The 20,079-nt window shown below is 39.4% G+C and overlaps 2 protein-coding genes across 8 annotated transcripts in view; both read right to left on the bottom strand.

Annotated features, from left to right (window-relative positions):
- The window catches only part of TXNDC11 (thioredoxin domain containing 11), a 33,324-nt gene extending 17,399 nt beyond the window's left edge, over nt 1-15,925 (bottom strand). The window contains exons 1-5 of one of the 4 annotated variants that reach the window (XM_061473920.1): nt 15,689-15,925; nt 10,701-10,917; nt 9,897-9,994; nt 7,790-7,919; nt 417-510 (exon numbers count right to left, since the gene is read on the bottom strand). In XM_061473920.1, the coding sequence (XP_061329904.1) occupies nt 417-510; nt 7,790-7,919; nt 9,897-9,994; nt 10,701-10,917; nt 15,689-15,834 (685 nt within the window). In that variant the 5' untranslated portion in view covers nt 15,835-15,925. Of the gene's footprint in view, nt 1-416; nt 511-7,789; nt 7,920-9,896; nt 9,995-10,700; nt 10,918-11,193; nt 11,382-15,349; nt 15,373-15,688 lie in introns of those variants that run through there. The other 3 variants (XM_061473922.1, XM_061473921.1, XM_061473923.1) reach the window with 3 other exon arrangements.
- A 406-nt stretch (nt 15,926-16,331) lies between these two features.
- ZC3H7A (zinc finger CCCH-type containing 7A) overlaps nt 16,332-20,079 on the bottom strand; it is a 34,756-nt gene continuing 31,008 nt past the window's right edge. For 2 of the 4 annotated variants that reach the window (XM_061473231.1, XM_061473232.1), the window contains 2 exons: nt 19,617-19,780; nt 16,332-18,325 (listed from right to left, as the gene is read on the bottom strand). In XM_061473231.1, coding sequence (XP_061329215.1) covers nt 18,136-18,325; nt 19,617-19,780 — 354 coding nt within the window. In that variant the 3' untranslated portion in view covers nt 16,332-18,135. Of the gene's footprint in view, nt 18,326-19,616; nt 19,781-20,079 lie in introns of those variants that run through there. The other 2 variants (XR_009746900.1, XR_009746899.1) reach the window with 2 other exon arrangements.

The raw sequence follows: 20,079 nt of genomic DNA, 5'->3' as shown, positions 1-20,079 counted from the left end.
TCTTGAATTCAGTTACTAAGTACTGACAAAGCCGAGTTAATCCTAATGCCTCTGAATGTGCCATTTCAAATGTTGCACAAGACAAATACTCTTGAATTCAATTTAAATAAGTGCTACTCTGATTATGGCTCCTGTACAGGTTGCAGCAATATAGTTAGGTTTTTGAGGAAACTGTATCTTAATGTATCCTGGAATAGCAGCCTGTCATAGACTTTATTCCATGATGGCCAATGCCATAATAAGCCTTTTACATAAGCAATCCTTCCACTGTAGTAAGAGACAGTCTTGTAATTAGGTCAACATCAAGAAACACTCAAAGGAATTAATTCCCAAGTTACAAAATACTGCAAAAATACTGATGTCCATATACATAACTCATTCACAGATGCCTTGGATTATGAAAATTAAGCTTTTACCTTTCTTTAATGAATGCAGTGCTGATGTGAAGAATGTTAAATAACCAGGTGGTTGAGGTGAAGCGTTGAACTCAAAATATCCCAGAACGCCAGGCTGAAACAAAAAGAATTAGAGTTAGTTAAGTTATTTTCAAGTGTAAATGTATGAGGCACAGCAATTATTTGCCTACAGAAAAACACAAATGATTTTTAAAAGACAAGAATATTTACGGAAGAGCAGTCACTTTGTGCTGCAAGAAAAGTTTTAATATTAAAATACTTAATGGAAATCAATTCTAAAATTGTCAATCAAAAGCTATGTATGAGAGAGGGCTTTTACGGATGTAGATGGGTAAGTTTCAAACCACATTATTTCCCATGTTAGCTGTTAAAGTTCACTAAAAACACTTAATATTTGCTTTGCAACTATTCTGAGTCAGTTCTAGCACCAACATAAGAACCATAAGCATCATAAAAACTTCTTTTTGAACTGGAGCATCGAACGTGTTCACTATGTTGCACACAATTAGAAAGTACATTGGATTCACCATTTTGTGCATGAATACTTGAGATGCTAAACCAGCTTATCATCCCATCACATCAGTCATTGCAAATTCCTTCAGTATATCCTGCAGAAGTCAGTGAGAGAGCAGCTACACAAAAATAATGAAAGAGCTCCATATCAAACCTACATATCCATAAAGTTCTTCAAAATGCCAAACAGACAAATTGAAATTTAAAAGGCTCATTCCTAAATAGGCCTACTGACTTTGTCAGGTTATGAAGGCTGCACACCTTCATATGGAATTCAGGAAGAGAAGCTGGGAGAAATTGACTTGGAACACAGAGGTGCATAGTCTTTAGACTTCTCTTATTCCAAAATTTCAATTAAGTTTTGGTTTTAAATACTGAAAATATAATCCATTAACATCATTTTTAACTGTGGGTTTTAACACATCATTCAAATTGGCTTAATAAATTGTCATGATAGTAAGTGAGGGAAGTTGGTTGCTTTGTGTAGTATGTTTCCCTGTTCCACCCATGCATACAGAAAGAGCATTTGATACACAAAGCAAGAGCACTCCAGGGATTGCTGTGGAACAAAAGATTCCAGACTCACAGACCACCACATGTATTTGTGTGGCAAATACACTCCCACATAAGCATTTTGATTTGTTTTTTCAGAGCCTGCTTTATTTTTTTTTTTTGAGTTTTATATATAATACTGAATATGAATTCAGTAATTCATACCAGCCATGCAAATTGAGCTAATTCAGTATGAATTTGTGATCTCAGGATGCTCACCGATAACAACATTGCCCATTCCAAATGATGACTGCTCTTTTTAGGCAGGAATTCTCTTTCATAAATGAATGCCGAATACAAGACCCTTGTTCATAAAGATTCCTTACAAGGTACCCCAAGAAAAATATCAAGATTATTAGAATACCAGCAATTAGTGAAATTTCTGCAATAAAAACTGTCAAGAAGGAAATAAAAATGGAAATAAAACAGAAGGAAAAAATACAGCAAAATAGCAGCACTCGTTCTTTTTTAAACAGTAAACAGGTTAGTAATTACTGATCACCTTTTCCTCCTAGTACCAAATTAAGACAGCAAAAGGAAATAATCCCTTATAAAAAACTTTTAAAGTATTCAAGTGAACCAAAATAAAGAGATAGACAAGATGATCCCATTTCCTAGGACTGTTTTTGAGTACATGAATTGAACTTATGGGCACCAAATAGTGAATGAGAGTCAGCAGGGTCAGTAAAATGTGACAAGCCAAAACCCAGATCTAGAAATATTTATAAAGATATTAAAAAAGGTGACATTCTGATTCTGACTGCCAGTTTGTTGTTCACTAATAGTAGCTTAAAACTTCCAGACTATGAAAAGTAAGATGTTTCCAGGAATCTTTTTTGGAAAGTTTTTTTTTTTTTAATAAGAAAAAATTGTAGTGGAACAATATATATTAATGCTCTATGCCTGTTAATTAATGTCCTTTCAATGATCACCCCAGAATAATTAAAATTTCCTTCCTGTTACAGGCTGCATTATACATAAGAGGCAAGTGTCTAAAGTGCTATATTTCTTCTCAAGTATCATGCAGATTCTCTCAGTGGAGAGATTCACGTGCTAATAACAACTCTGCTTTAAGAAAATGGAACACTTCCAGGTGCTAGCAACAAAGAGTCTTGCTCCATACAAGTGAGATTCAAGTCTTATGAAGAGATTTATTGATATAAATAAGAGGTTCCTAGTTTTGAATACAATTCTGCCAAGAGGACCTTGACTGCAGCAACTCCCACTTCATGTAAGAACCTCCACAACAGTAACTGATTTAGCAACAGTACCTGCATGCAGTTTATGTGGGCATCTACATACAAGCTCTTACTGATGATCACCTGCTTCTGGGAAACCATCTCTGTGGAGTTATGGTTAACTACTTACATGCAGGCAGTTAAGAATAACCAGTTGAATGCAATATGACTTGCTGGTATATCAAGTTGGAGAGTAAAATACTGGAATGTGGCATAGGGATAGTTAGGGGCATTGGCATTGCTAGAATGGAACAATTTCCAGTACCTGCCTCAAATCAAGCATCTGCAGGAAAAGGTTTTGGAACAAACCTGAGGATATCAATAGTGAAGAGTCATGAGAACATCTACTGAAAGGTATATATGGAAATACAAAGTCACTAATTGTTGTGTAGCCTATTTCTTGCTTAGTTTCTGAACCAGAGCAATGGAAAGTGATGTGTGATGCCAATTAAATCACATAAATAATAGACTTGACAAGAATCTCAACAATTAAAGAACAGCAAGTTCACAGAACCTTTAAGAATTAACAGAGATCTTCAAGTGAGTAATTTTTACTGGAATGTTTTTATCTCTGAACCATGCCTCATGTCTATCTCAGCTCTTTGAAGGAATGACCAAGCACATAGATGACTGATCTACTCGATGCAGCACACTTTTTCCCCAAAAGCCTACATGAAGTCACCAAACATACTGGAAGAAACTAAGGTGATAAGAAATAACATGGAAGGTCCTTTTCTAGATTAGTAGAAAAGTTACGAAAGTACAGGTAGAAGTTCTTAGTTTTCCATAGTCAAAGTTAGCCAGTCAGGATGTGTACTGATATTCACAGAGTTCAACACTTCTATAAACACTTCTGAAAAGGAAGAGAAGGCTGAGGAATAAAATTTCCAAAGCTTATTGCTAATCATTGAAGCAAGCTCAGGGGAGTCACAGAAAAACAGTATTAAATGACTATGTGATGAAAGCTCCTCTGAAATGTAAAGGCCTGTAAATGAAAAGTAATGGGAATGGAGAACAGAAAAACAACCACCACAGCTACTGGTCAGCTTTTACTATTAGATAAATGCTTTTACTACTCAATTAAGTGACTTCTGTTCCAATCTGTACTTATTTATTTTTACGTTTTGGCTATTTTGCATTGAGGTAAGGGAGATTCCCCCCCCCCCCCCAGAATCTCAGACTTGTGCAGGCAGGTAGTTCCTGCTTCCCTTTTACCTGCAAATACAGGAAAGAGAAGAGCAAGAGAAAAGGAATGTGTTCTGGGGAACAGAGCCACCAATACTGCATACCACTAATTCTATAATGTGGAAATGCAAAGAAGCACCTGTTGATTGATACTACGTAAAATTTACAAGTAGAAGTCTGTTGATCTTTAATGATTAATTAATGATGTTGTGTATCCAGAACTGAAAGCAAATTCTCACACCATCATTTAACACAGGCACCACAGTACATACACAGGAGCAAGCTATGAAGTCAAATCCACTTCTGCGTCAGATCCTACACACCTGGTTAACGCTCAGAAAGCATTTCTACACAAACAGAGCAAAGAAGAAAGCTGACACCATGTGAAGACACACAGCAGCTACCTCCCAAAGAGACCAACTCCTCCCTCACTTCTCCTAAAGCCACTAAATGTGCCCTGGGCACATGTAATTTTCTTAAGTGAACGAAGCTTTTTGTTGAACTAAAGAAACTGCATGTGTTCTTTCTCTGTGCCTTGGGAAGAGGAGGCTGTTTCCAGTAGCTGGGTTAGATGAGCAATAAGACATGCCAGTTTGGATTAAAATGAAACTGTTACATCTCTGCAGTTAAGAAAACAAGAGGTCTGACTATGAGTACTTACAGGTAACTAACTGAGTTATGGTAGTAAACGCCTATCTTTCTCTTGATGTAACTCAGTTCTTCCTACATATTCCAAGATTAGAACTTCTTTCCAAGTGGGAATTTTTTCCTTCCTCTCAAAAATTACATTCTAATTCTTACCCAGTTCTAGTTTTGCACTAGTATCCTTCCACAACCACACACACAAAAAACCCCAACCTTACACAGTATTAGACAATGCAGAATCTGTACTTTTTCCCTTCAACCGGAATTTTTTTCATGGGGTTTGAGCGCCCTCCTGTGAGAGCAATACAGCATCTCCCAATAGTCATGACTTGGTTGAGGAATGGATGTAACAAACACCATGTCACTAACATCACTATCTATTAGTATTTCTTCTAGTATTACTATCTATTCATTAATATTTCTTCAAAATAAAAACATGCTAATTAACAGTTGAATATAATATAAAATACTGCTGGATTTCAGTATCTCTTGCTGTGTTTCAACTTACAAAAATTTCTGAATGTTTATCTTTGTACCTTTACAGTACTGATCATTGAGGCATGCTAACACATATAATTGATTGCAATATTCAGTTGAATGGGGACAGAGCTGCCGGTTTTCTCTGCTAGATCCTTTTCTGTCAAAAGCTGGCTACTGGAATTTCAACACAAGATTAAAGTGCCAAAAGCTTCGCACATTAGATAGAAAAGGACAACTATGGGCTTGAAGTCCTCCCTATCAGCAAACTGACAGGCAGCAACAAAACACCCTTGAAACAAGAAAAGAAGGGTGCAGTAGTTCTTTTAAGTATGAAGAAAGGAGAATTTCAGCTCAACATGATGCCCTGCAAATGAATCACTCATCTACTTAGAGTTTACCAACTTATTGCATATTCCAGATTATACACAGTGCTTGGACACCAATTATTATACACCAACCCTTGGACAGGGAAACAAAACAATGAGGACCAAAAGTGAGTGACGGGCAACTGCTCTGCGATCTACTGCTTCCTTAATATGGCAGACCTTAATCCCAAAGTATAATGAAAAAGCCAAGGAACAGGCTGGGCACTAAGGAACTGCCGAAGCACAGGCTGGGGATCAGCCACAAAGCAGCTCTTTTCAACTGAAATTTTCAAGTCAAAAGTAAATACCCCTTGCATAAGTCTGTAGAACCCATTCCCTACCAGGACTGAAAATTAGATACTGATGATAAATCTTTCAGAAAATATTCTGAGATACAAATTAATAATCTTTTTAATGAAGAAATCACAAAAGCCTGATCAAGCAGCAGTAATCAAAATGCCCAATGATCCATCCTTTACCATCTTCTCTCTCCTCTTCTAAAAATTATCATTTTTAATATCTAAAGGATCAAAAATCAAAGGAAAACGTTAGCCAAGGTTCTCAAAATAGCAGTTTGTGCCATACATGCGCTTTGTGTAACCTACTCTAAACCTAACACTTTCTACTAACACAGGAGTCAGCTCCTGGATTATATATTCCCCTACAAAAGGTATAAAGTTCCTCAACTTACATGGGAAATACCAGAAAACATTAACATTTCTAACTGGTTAAAATGATGAAACTAAGTGTTTGTTTCTGGTTTAAAACGAACTCTTCCTTTGTGCCTATATTTCCCTCTCCATCCATCTTCGTGTACAATTCTCTGTATCCCAGCTCATGATCCTCAGCATTTTCCTGCTGCACTCATCTGGACTTGCCCTGTTTCCTTAACTTTACAAGAGTAACAAACTCAGCACCTAGTGTCACGGTCTGGGAAATAACCTCAGCCTTAAATGACTGCAGGGCAGCATGAAGATCAGACTATATGCTTAGTCCATTTCAGAAAAAAGAACTAACAAATGCTGAATATAAACACAGATTGATTAGGCATTTGGAGCCACAGAATTTAAAGCACAGGAAGGAAGGGTGTTTGAACATAGCAATAAAGAAATCTGTTCAATTGCTAAGCAGTATTTAAAAAAATATTTTCTGTTTCCTCCATAAATTTGTCTTTTATCTTAGTATTTTTCCAGTAGAAGTGCACCTCCTGCTGGAAAGCAAATATAAGCTTAATGACACTATGCTAATTAGTTACCTTTTGCACACTATTAAGAAATAAGTCACGTAACACAGACCAAAAAACACACACGGCTGTTTTCAAATCTCTATAGGAGGCAAAAAAGTAACAAGAATTTTAGAATGGCAAAACCAAAGCAGTGAAAGGACAACAGAATCGTTCGTGATCACAGAAAGCATCAGTGTCAAACAGACACACAATTCCTGACTCACAGTCCCTGCTTAAAACACTGGAAAATGAAACCCACAAATAGCTCCTGAGGGATACACTGAAGTGTGAACAGCACAGCACCTACCCACGCTAACTACCAGCGCGCATCCCCTTACACTGTAGCAGCTTTCATCTACCAGCACTTCTCAGGCTCCAGCCTCCAGCAGAACCAGTCATTAGGACAAGCGCTAATTCAAAGAGGACCTCTGCTTTGTTCTGCAACACTGGAAAGCCTCTCACCTAGCATCAGTCTGTTGATTTGGTGTCCCATTCTGCCCTAATAGCTTAGGGTTTAGTAAGATTAGAGTTGTGCACTACAGAAATGAACAGTTATAAAGGGATTATAAATGCTTCTGTTGTTAAGTGCATTTTGTCTCATTGGAGGTTATTAATCCACTAGTATTGCTATCACTCTTGGCTCTTCCAAACACAACTGACCAAAAATTAATAAAACACAATATACCAGTGGATTAAAATCACAAAGTTACAGCATACAAAGTGGTTAGCAGCCATTATTTCAACTGATTTCACATTTGTTTTTACTTAACAGACTTATCTCATTAGAAAGAATTACTATTCCTTTAAAAATTAAAGCAATTGTTATAAATTTCTCAAATAATTTCCCAACTTAGACTGCAAGATTATTGTGAAAAGATTTTTCCCTTCTTTCTTGTTCACATGTAACCTTTCAGTGAGGTAACAACTTCAGCTGTTGTCTCTACATATTAAAGTACTTTAAGAGCATCACTAAATCATAGAAGTAACTATACATGGAATGAACATTATGAATTTGTCATTTCATATTTTCATGATTTTAACAGACTTACAGGGCACTTATTTCAGGATCCTGGAAATAAACTAGTACTTTGGAGCAGATCAAATTAACTGTGAAACAAGTCAAACTCTTTCTGAACCACAGTGGTAAAGCTAGAGAAGAGAGACAAGTACCTCATAATTTGAGAGGAAATCTAGTAATTTTGATCGAGACGAGATGTAGAGTAGTGGTGTCATCACCCGGCGAACAAACTTTTCAATATAAACAGCACTCATTGGGCCTTTGTATTCAATTGGTCCAAAACTAGTACCAAAAAAAATAATAAATCATTAAGACTTAAATTAACAATAGAGTCAGTCCCTCCTGGGGGTGGCAGAGATAGGAGTTACATGGACAACATGCTCAGCCTCTAGGAAATTTATCTCTGTGTTAATTAACAGTGGCTTCTGTAGCTAATAAGACGGGTTGCGTTACCAAGCTTGAAGTACAGAGCAGACACTGCAGTGACTCTAATGCAGTGTCTATGATTAGGTGCAGTGTGTTGGTGGGGATGAATAGATGGAGACCACCTCTCAGTCCCATTGCAGAAGTTGGTAAAATGCAAGTATAAATCATATAGGTACCTTTCTGCTTTATCCAAAGTAAATACATGTGACTTAAAAATACAGATCTGAAAAATGTCACTATTTTCCCTTGATTCTTTTTTAAATCTTAGAAAGTTCAAACAATATCAATCTGAAAAGGTGCAATATTTTTTACACAGATTTTTACAAGTAGCACTCAATAAAACAGGGACAAATCCAGTCACACTGCTGATGAACAGACCCAACAAATCTACAGTTTCTGCCCTAGCCATCTGACAAAACAGCTCACACCACATTAGGTAGTGCAAAACAGAAGGCTAGCTGGGCTTTGGGGCTACGATTTCCAGAGCTTCTGCCTCATCCCCTTGAAATCCTACATCTATTATCATTAGCCTGAACAAAGCATCACAGTCCAAAATGAAATCAAACACAGAAAGTGTGAAGAATTAGGCCACTCCTACTGAAGAATGTAATGTGATGCATTTTTAAATATAGTTTATATCTATAGACACACTGCAAAACTATTAAACTCACAGTGAGATTCCTGTATTCAGATGCTTTGAAATGGTCTTCTACAGCTCACTAGATTATTCTACATCCTACACTTGGCTTATTACCAATCTTTGTTTTAACAGCAACATGCACTGCTTCACCATGTCACATGTCCAGCATGCAACATTCAAGGTTTAATATCTCAGGCATGACGGGTCAATCGCCCTTTGGGGGTTTTATGGAGTACCAATATGAATTTACATCTCATCTTGTTGCAACTCTGTTTAAGGTTACTGATAATACCCAAGTGCTTCATCTATCACGGTGTTATTTCAAGATCAAGTAAGTTTAAGTCAATGTGCATCCAAGTGGGATTGCTGGGATTTTTTATTACAGTTTGAATTATGCCAGTGCCATCTGTGCCTATTCCAAGTTGAGCTGACAAAGATCAGGATTGTTCCTCCTCAATACATAAATCCCCTCCAAAAAACCAAAATCAGCCTCTGTAATGGAAGAGAGCTGCAGTTCAAGACTAAAATGTACAAGAATAAAGTAAAAGAATAAAATCCAAGTGATAAACTACACAGCATCCAGCTCTTTTGTACCTAAGGTTAGAAAGTGCTTCCTTACCTTCTGCTCCACAGAGGAAAAAAAAAACCCAAAACATACAAATACTAAAAGAAACAAAAGTGACATTATATAAAATTTTATACAATGATATCTCGACATCTGGAGCACAAAAAAGTGAGTGTGAAGTTCAAATTTAAAAGAAAGTCTTTGATACATAGTGCCACTTAAATACACACTTAAATTCCACTAACTTAAATAGTCCTTCAGTACATACTTTATTGCTGTCACAAACTGGGACAAGTTGATATAATCCATCTACAGAGCAAGCAGACAACTGAAATTAATATAAGTCTGAACTGTTTACTTTTCATGGAAGGCAAAACTTCCAGGAGATGCACAGGCAAAAGAAAATTCCCTTAAAATGAAGAATTGTGCAGCATGTCATTTAACTGACATTTACAGCCCTTCTTGATACCCAAGTAGCATACAGGACGAGCTTCACCCAGAATCTCCTCCTCTACAACTATTTACTATAGCCATAAATATAACATTTTTTAAAATGCAGTATTTTATGCAATACCTCTGTTTCTCAAAAGAACAATAAAAACCCCAGACTGGACTTATGAAACCTTACCTCTGATGGTACAAGTGTATCACAGGAAAATAAAAGAAATGCTTCTGCTTCCTGCATTTCCCCTGGTTCCACCAGCAATTTACAGCCACAAACAGCACCTACAAAGCAGGTAAAAATTCACAGCTAACAAAGTACATTACTGTGTCCTTCTTCATATAACATGTATTTTTTCCAACCCATTCCACCGTGCTATTTTCAGTGTTTTTTCAACTCACTATTCCATGTCTGTTCCTCTTCACTCTCAGACACAAGATTTTGTTTGTCATTTTGGAACAGAAATCCTTCTGGTCACTTTTCTGTCTAGTTTTTAAGATTCTTAATCAAAATTCTTCAAATTTACTAACCCATAATCCATATTCATTACATTTTCTGCAGAGTGGAGCATGACAAGCAGAAGTTTCTGACAGCAGTGCCTGTGAAGTGTTCACAGGTAACTAACCTCTAGAAAGCAGTGCTATGGCTGCAATCTTAGACAATTACTAGGGTCTCCAAGGATCCTGGAACTGGAAGCAAACTTGCAATTGCCATCTGAAGGCAGGTGAATAAATCTGGGAACACTTTACAAGAACAAACTTCTAGAGTTTCCCATTCAGGAGTAGAAATAACAGACAAACAAGAAGGAAACACAGGCTGCTTCCATTTATTCTAACACTCTATATGTTAAATTAAAACAAAGACAATTGGCTGAGTCACCCTAAAATGTAAGTATTTAAGTCCTACTGGTTCTCACAGGATGCCAGAAATTAGCATCATCTTGGAGATGAAAAAGGTCATGTTTAAGATTCGTAGCTTCCCTGGAGTTACCTGGTCTGACAGTCTGCTGGCCACATGTTCTATTTCTTCTCTTGCTGCAATGGACTGGCCACACCATGGCGCATAGAAGAAATACAGCGCAATTTCTGAATCCTGACGAAGGTGATCTGCATAGTCTAACTGTCCCCGAAAAAGATCAATGACTCGAGATCTTGTGGAGAAAAAATTCACTGGAAGTTTTGCTGGCATCGTTACATCTTTGGCTCGGCTGCAGGCAAGAAATTGAGTGGTTACTGAGACTGTACAGCAGGAGTTGTGTGCCCAAAGCCCTAATTTTTAATCTTAGCAAAGGTCATGCAATGACAAAATTTAGAAATTGATGTGATTATCTGACAATTATCCGCGTTAGTTTCATTACATACCATAAGAATCTAAAGATCACCCTTGACAAGCTTTAGAAAGTCACACTGGAATTCCATGCACTCTGTTTATGGGTAAGTTAGCTCACGCTCTTACTGCTGGTTGCTATAGAGCATAAAATTACCAGGAAGAGTGTTTTCTTTGGATTTCTTCCCTGGCCTCATCCACTTTTAACGCTTGTACTTTGGGTAACAGCACCCTGATAAAAGAAGATACGCTGGTCATAAAGTTTTGTGATGTGATGTTTATATAAACAGAAACTATTACCCTCTCTTACACTTTGTGTTAAAGTATTTTATATTTATTTTTTATTGCATTAGGTAAAAACATGTAAATGTGTCGTGGTTTATTTTACTTATGAGAGCAGGGACGGCAAGCTGTTCAGGGCACATTTTCTCTTTAATGTAAGGATAGTATCAACAAATAGGAGTCTTGATTTAAAGAGATTGTGACAGGTTAATTTTCTTAAGAGAAATTTGTTTAACCAGCAATACCAAGTACATAAACCAAATACTCAGGAAACCATTTTCTAGCAAATCAGCAATCAAACAATCCAGAACCCCACATTTCCAAGGTGTTTGGAAGTTGTTATGGTATAAATTGCCTTAAGTACAAGTTAATGATCATATTTGCTTTTTATTCGCCGAATTCCAAAATTTTCCACTAGCTTTATTTACACCAAAGCAAGTCAGGTGATAGAACTGGACTGCACCACTGTAATGCTCTAGTTTGCAATGGTTGCTTATCTGACAGGGGATTTTATGAAACACTGCGCATTCCTTTACCTTGTAAAACAAAAACCTAATGCAAAAAATCCTTTGACCTGATATTTGATCCTTCTTAGGTTACAATTTTAAAATAATGATAAAAATTATTGAGCCCCAAACACTATCAAATGCATATGTTAAGCAACCTCCTAACAACACTGACATTTTCAAACTTCAAAATCATTTTTAAACCTTTGTTTTTACAATACAGACTTACAAAACTCTCATTTCCATGTAATAAAGCATACACTTACAGCTCAACATTTAAGAATTACTCCCAAGACATTTTCTAAAAGTTACAGAAATTCTCAACTCATCCATAAAAGACTATTTGCTTCAAAGTCCAGAATTCTGAAAATATTAACTGGTTCCTCATGTTTGCAATTCAATAAATCCACTATTCACAAAATTATATTTTCACACAGATGGCCAAAAATCTCATTTTCTTCCATCAATTTGTAGCTTTGCTCCTTCCCTTCTCCCCCCTCTGTCAGCAACTCAGCACCTCCTTCCCCAGCCCTTAGGTTCTCTTGTCACCTCACAACCAACTCCTCTGGTTCCCTCCTATTCCTGCACCCTGTGCTTGTCCAAACTGCCCACTTTTTCCTGTGGTTTCTAATTGCCAGCTGGACAGGCCCCAACACTGGTGCGCAACAGCTCTAACTCACAGGTCAGCACACACACCCATCAGCTGCAGAAAGTGAAACATGGCAGCGCAGTGTTGGTCTCACACTAATGCATACTTCTGCAGAGATATTAACTAAAATGTCTCTTCCTTAATGAAAAGGGACAACCTAAATGCGTTTAAAACCTCTGCTTCCTGCACTGAATTAAAGTGAAAGCTGTAAATTGGTCATTACAGTGTAAGTCTTGAAAATTAGATATGAAATTGGCTCTAAATTTCAAGAAGGTATAACCAGATTGTGAGGATGGAATGGCACGGACCCAGAGGTAGAGTGCAAGCTGGATCATTTATTGCAAAGGTTACACAATATTTATATGCTTCCAAGCAATTAGCTAAGCACATCTGTGTTTGCCTTGTGGTTACATCAGGTGAAAGGTCTATCTGATTTTCTTATCAACATCCTCTTTCCAGTTCCAATATCCTTGTTCCTTGCCAGTTCCAACATCTTCCAAGTACCAGTCAGGGACAGGTCACTCTTAATTGCCTGCTTGAGTTCCTCCTTCCCATGGTCTCCGACAGTTTCGATACATTCCAACCCCCACACCAGATCAACAGAAGGCCCATAACATGAATGGGTCAGGAACTACATAGCTACCTTCAAATATGAAAAAGAGCTCCAGTAGTTATTAAAAACCAAAACACAATAAATCAATAGCTACCTTAATAGCTTCTTAAGCCGATTTCCGCAGTAGTGAATACCACATATAACTCTGTAATACCAAATACTTTACACAATGTCCAGGTTTGCAAAGAGAGTAGTACCCTGAACCCCTAAAAATTGAAAAAGTATAAACTGAGTATTACATCATAAATGATTACACAAAGATAATAATTCTGTACTGTTTATTAAAACATTGATTGTGTTGTTTATGTGCTGCACAGAGCCTATAAAAGGCTCATTTCCACTGAACAACCGGGTAATAAAGGAAAACATATGCAAGTTCAGGTAGGATCAGTCCCTTTGAATGCAAGGCCCTTAGAGTGCCATTGCCTCGAGAGACATTTGTGTAATGCCACAAACAATTCAGGTTCTAAACCACAGGCTTTTCGTAACAGTACACATTAGGCTTCATTTGGCTATTTCTTGAGCCACTATAAACCTTCAACACCTCAAACTCCACTAACAGATTGCCTTGTAGTAAAGCAATTTTCCCTTTCCATACTTTTTACCCATCAGGCTCAAAAGCTACACGTTGTAAGCAAAGTGGTAGTAACTGGACTCTGGCACCAAGACTTGCTTGCAAATTGCACTGATGTGTGGTAAGAAATCATGTACTGTAGTCACAGTGTACATATGCAATTAACCATCCTCCAAATTTCTATACTTGAATTTTCTATGTTTCTGACAGCAACAGAAGAGGGGTTATTTTTCTGATATGTTTCTCTATATAACTAAATTGGCTGAAAAGCCAAACCCCTTTAATCAAACATCCTGTAAAGAGTACAGGGTGTCAAGAAGCACACACCAAGCACATTCCATTTGTGAGGTTTCAAACACAGCAGTAAAATGAAAGGAGCATGAAGGTTTTAAGTAAAGGACAGCAGGAAGAAAACAGAAGCTTCAATGTAAGCATGGGAAAGAAAAATAAAAAATTTAGTAAAAATAAAATGGGAGGTGATTAACTCTACACCATGCATTCAGTAATATAGCAAGAGATTTATACTTTCATCTACATGGTCACTGTGAGAGACAGACTGCTGTAGAGAAGGCTGCATGGAGATCTCAACAGCAACCTCCCAATACGTGAAGGGGGTCTACAAGGATGCCAGAGAAGGACTCCTCGTCAGGGACTGTAGCAATAGGCCAAAACGGGATGGGTGTAAACTGAAACAAGGAAAATTCTGATTAGCTATAAGGAAGAAGTTCTTCCCTGTGAAGGTGCTGAGGCGCTGGCACATGTCAGCCAGAGAAGCTGTGGCCTGGCAGTGTTCAAGGCCAGGCTGGATGGGGTTTGGGTGCCACAGTCTAGTGTGATGCATAACTGTCCATGGCAGGGGGTCTGAACTAGATGATTTTAAGGTCCTTTCCAGCCCTAACTATCCCACGATTCTATGAACAGAGAGGCACTGCTGTCCACAGAGCAACTTCACCAGACTTAAAATTCAAGTAACAGATCCTCTGTGGACAGGTGAGACAAGGCAGCGGTAGTACTTTTCAGAAGCATTACCTGTGAATCAAGTGTTTCTCAAAACGAAAATGCCTCAGATTCTGCAGAACAGAGAAGTGATCGGATCCTTGTAGCCATCTCCCACCCCTCAAATTAAACCCCAAATGCAGTAAACGTTCTCACATTAACACAGTGCGACTTGAAATACGTAATGGTGACCTTGACCTAAAACCCATCTGGAACATTCAGATCCCAGTTCAGGCTCCAGGAACGTGCTGCCCCTTGCAGTACACGCACGTGCCCGCCATCCATGGCTAACCCTGCCTGTGCTCCAGCTACATACCCTGCCAGGCTCCGCTCAGGGCTGGTTGTTGTCAGCAAACAGCAACCACAAGGCTTCCGCAATGAACAAAGCGGCAGCTCTCAAGAGTGGCGCCAAGATATTAAACGGGGAAAAAAAAACCAAACAAACAACAACAAATCATCTTTCTGTCTGAAGCAGGTGCAAGTAACGGGGTGTTGGCACTGACAAGCAACACTTCCCCTCACTTGGTACCCCCACACCGACCCAGCCGTCTGAGTGCTGACGGGTTTCAGCCCTTTGCTTTCTCAGTCCTTCTGAGGTACAGACGAGGTACGAGTAATTCGTCGGAGAGGAGGACAAACACCTTCCTCCACAACGCGCCCCTCCCTCGGGTGCCTGTGCGCCCGCGTACCTACCGCCACACCCCGACACCCCGCTGAGGCAGACGTGTCCCGACAACGCCGCCGCTTCCCCCCCACACCGCGCACGAACGCGGGGAGCGGGGCCTGTTCCGGCCCTACACGGGTCTCCGGGCCCCGCGCCCCCCACGACAGGCTCACGGCCGCCGTTGCTATGGGGACCGCCTGTCAGTCACTCACCGCGGAGCGGCCGTGCGCGCCCGACACAGCCCGACCACAGAGCGCTGGGGCGACAGCCGCTAGACCGGGATCGAGGTTCCGGGGCCGGACCCCCGCGGGCAGCTCTGCCCCAAGCCTCGGCACACGCACCCCTTGCCCCCACCCCGCCACCGTTACCTGCAGGTGACTTTGAGGGCGACAAGGAAAGCGCAGCCCAGCAGGATGGCGGCGCCGCAAAGCAGCTCGGGTCGCCGCGCCATCTGGGCAGCACGAGGCCGCAGCCGCGGGGTAGCCGCGGGGCCAGAGTCGCCACATAACGACATCGGAGCGGCCGAGGCGGGGAGGGGTGCGGGCCGCCGGCCGCTCCCGCTCGCACACGTCTCCCTACCGCCCGCCTGTCAGCCGCGCCGGGGAGGGGCCCTCCGCCGGCGAACCCGCCGCCGCCACGTCGCACCGCCCCGAGCAGGCGCACGGCCGGCCGGGCAAGGCCGGGGCAGCGGGGGGGGCAGGCGCGCCGACCGCGGCGGCTGACGGGACCCCTCGGGGCAGCGGAGGCAGAGCGGGGCTCACTGGCGGTCCTGGGAGCACCGTGAGGTCGGTGGTCCTCACTTGCGCCCCGGCCTCGGGAAAACCGTGCTAAGAATGCCTTCGACGGCCCCCTCCTGTGTGTGCAGGGCAGTTACAATCCCCGTCCCCGGGATCAGTGAGGGGGAAGTAATTCCCCAGTAACTCCTCCGTTCCTGCGAGGAGCGAGCCCCCAACCCCGGCAGCTGTCCCCGACAGCCCCACACCACAGTCATTAAAGATCTCACACCGTTCGTACGGAACAAGGATTTCATGTTTAGTTTTGTCTAGAATTATTTCGAGTAATTTACAGTGCACTTACATTAAACAATGAAAGCATAAAATTGAGAAAACAATTCAGAAAGGCACACGATACAATCAGGTTTTGTCACAGCAATAACTGTCCATAATACTCTATTTCAAGCTCAGTTCATTACAAACAATGTAAAAAACTAGCACTGCAGCAGGTGGTATTTCAAGCACCAAGCTACGCCTGTATGCACACTGTACATCATATTCAAATGGCCTTCAGCCTTGCTGGGAAGGAACAGTTCTCCCTCACTCTGGCTGAAGTGTAAGGTGGTGTTCTGTAACTGTTGTGCTTTTACTTTGTGAAGTGAATGGCACAGGGCCTCCAGGCTCATCTTCTGCATGGGTATGTATCACTGAACTTTGGTTCAACACTTTTTACATACACACTATGTGGCCAATGACTACATTCAAACTACTGAAGTCATTCTTAAAGCTCTTCTAATGACATAAGGTCAAGCCAATAACAGAAAAAATACTATTAAGAGAGAGAAGTATGGGGAAAATAAGAAAACTAGCTTCAGCTACTTTGAATGCCTAAATAAAGCTCGTTTTGGGGGAAAAAGAAAATTAAAAAGGACATTAAGTGACCGCACAAAGCAAGCTGAAAGCACAATCTGCAGCGAAGTCAAAACACGACAGAAGCTCTGGCTACTCTAAAGCCAAAGGGCTTATCAGGCTAAAAGCACCTAAGCCCATGGATGGTTTCCCTTTGCTGTGGGCTGCAGGAAATGTCATCTAAAGTCCCATCCACCTTGCAGCTGAGGTGGGGGTGCTTCATGCCAAAGTCAAAAGACTAAAAACATGTCCCAGCTCCAAAATGGTGTCTCTACTTCACAAGTGAGCTGGCTATTCTTGCTATTTAGTGATGCAATGAGCTAATGACAATACAGAAGACTGCAAATGAGAAGCTAGAGATACAAATAGAACTTGGTATAAATTTTTAGCTACAGGTGCTCAAGCTTTTGCTAAAAATGAAATAATTGTTTTTTTTTACAAAATCTCAGTCCTGAGAGGCTACATGCACAAAACAGCTTTGTGTAAAGTTCTCTTTATTACAGGCAACATTAGTCCATACAATAGTACACAATACTGACATACAAGTGTAATCTTTCAAAATCATCAATTTAAACAGCAAAGACCAAGAAACAGAATTTTAACTACTTCATTTTTTTTTCTTTCCAAGATCCTTTTTCAGTAAATTATATTGAAACATACAAATAGAGAAAAAATACCCATTCAACATATACTGTAGTTAAATGGTTATTTTGTGTAAAATCTTTAATAAGAAAAATCCTTTTTAGCAACCTACATATAGATAAGTAGCAAACTTTGTTTTAAACAAATCCTCTCCATTAAAAGATCTGAAGAATTTTCATCCATCTTCTTAGCCCGTAACACTCTGTTTTGCAATACCTTAATACCTTAAAGTTTTTCAACTGAAGGACTGATACTAGGGGGCTTCCTAGATTATAACTTCTCTTCCCCCCTTCTATTTCCTAACTTTCTGTCCAACAGAAAGTGAGTAAGCGCGTAATACTTCAGATTTTTATTTAATCACCACTCTGTTTCATGAGAGCACAGACAGGTCTGCTCAATCCCCCTAAATCTACTATATTTTGCTGTTCAGGAGGAACAAGATATGCCAATAAAAGCAGAAAACCTGCAGCTTATCTGTCACATGCTTTTTATTATTGTCAAATTTTCTGGTTTATGCTTCCAGCTGATAACATGTGTGTGTCACCTCAGTATTAGTTTAAATCTTTAAACAAAAAACTATATTTTCCAAAGTCATTATCACTGGGAGCAATCAAGTGATCTTTCCTTGCTTTGCTGAGCTTCATTCTTAAAACTTGTCGTCGTTCTTCCCACTCATGGAGTTCAGCATTTCCATGGGCAAATTTACAGTTGTTTCCTTCAGTACAAGTACCAGCCATATATCTGTTAAGACAGATTTCAAACAGTGTTTTCACAGAATCATCACAATGGCTATTGCATCTAGGTATTTTCTTCTGTTCATGCTTCTCAAATACACTACAACATTAAGGATAAAAATAAAATACTAGAAGAGAATTTACTTTTAAAGTAAGACAATACTAACTTGTATTACATTTGATTACATTTTTCTCTCCCAGCTGTCAAGTATTTATAGAGGACAAGAGATGGCTCTCTCCTTTCTGTTCTTCATGTTCCTACTTTACTAAGTCATTTAATGTGTGGTGCCTGGTAATTTAACCTGATGAAATTAAAAGTAAATGAATACATTATCGTTTAACTCATTAAACTAAAGCACTACTATTGTTGAAAAAAATCCAACTAATTCATTACCCTTTGTTAACTAAATTTGGATTTTAAGTACTCAGTATGACTTAAGATTTTATCCTAGTATTTTTGTTCTAAGCATGCCAGTTTGTATTTGCTTTATGTTAAGTGTACATGAGGTCTGTTAGTGCTCAAAACATCAATACTTTAGGATGTTACTTAAAAATTTAGTAAAGGGGGCATGTAGGCTTCCACACAAAGGCTGCAAACAAAAAATAACTTGCTTTATATCCTGTGTAATTTCCCAAGATTTCTAAAGCATTCAAAATCTTTGAAACAGAGTAAGAAAGGTATCCATATCAGCAAATTGAATCTTTAATGCCAGAATGCAGATTCTAAAGTTCTCAGCCTTCAAAAAGATACCAGCAGTGGAAAGAACTTTCAACATATTTGTGACTGCAGTCAGGTAAACAGGCAGCACTGAAGAATTAAAGGGACCAGCAAAACATACAACCACTACTGGGGAAAACCAGTAGGTCTTGGAAGTTCTCTTCCACATATTCATAAATGACTTTAGTAACAAATAAACAAATCTGCTTTGATGCTAACATTTTTACTTGCCTTACAGCTGCAATATCATGTCCAGCTAGGTACTGTTCTTGTGTTCGACAGGGAATTAACATGCAGATGCTTAAGTAAACTTGTAATAATACCAACAATATTTCACACAGCTGCAATAACCTAGCTTAACGTCACACAAACATTGATTTGCTTCCACAATTGGGCACATTGTCACTCACACAGTTCTAAAAGCATGTGTTAAAATACTGTAAATTACTTAATTTCTTGTTCAAAGATTTATGCAAAGCAAGAAAGACTAGAAGCATCTGTCAAAATGAATAACCACCTTAATTATTGACACTACAAACTGTCATTTTTCAGCATTTTTGACATCTTAAAAGCCACATACCTATCACAAATGCTAAAATTTCCAGTTGGAAAGCGATACTGCCAGCAGTTTTGATCGTCTTCGGTGTGGAAAACCTTCTCTTTATGCTTTTCAGAAGAAATGTGACCCTGCCATTGCTTCTCACTATTACAGTTCTTCCCACACATCCAACAGTGAAAATCCACCTGATTTACAATGAATTTGAAAACAAAACATTGAGAATTCAATACTGTAAGCACAGAGCTGCCCCTAACACATTTTGGATGTTTGCTTTATGTTGGCCTGTAAATTGTTGTTAACCTAACAGATGTAATTCTTTAAACAATCACCTTAAGTTTATGATCGCTACTGGCTTTAGAGGATTCAGAAGTGCTTTACAGTGTCAGTTAAAAGTTTGCAATTAGCATAGCTACCTATTATCTAAGGAAACACTAAGAAAATAAGGATAACAATGCATGTTACTGATTGGGGGGGATGTGACACT

The sequence above is a fragment of the Pezoporus flaviventris genome, unplaced genomic scaffold, assembly GCF_033815535.1.
Source record: "Pezoporus flaviventris isolate CSIRO_AGI_PZ_B2104156 unplaced genomic scaffold, CSIRO_AGI_Pfla_v1 ptg000078l, whole genome shotgun sequence".
NCBI classification, from domain to species: Eukaryota; Metazoa; Chordata; class Aves; order Psittaciformes; family Psittacidae; genus Pezoporus; species Pezoporus flaviventris.
The sequence above is the reverse complement of the archived record's forward strand: the minus strand, read 5'-3'. Positions and strand labels throughout refer to the sequence as shown.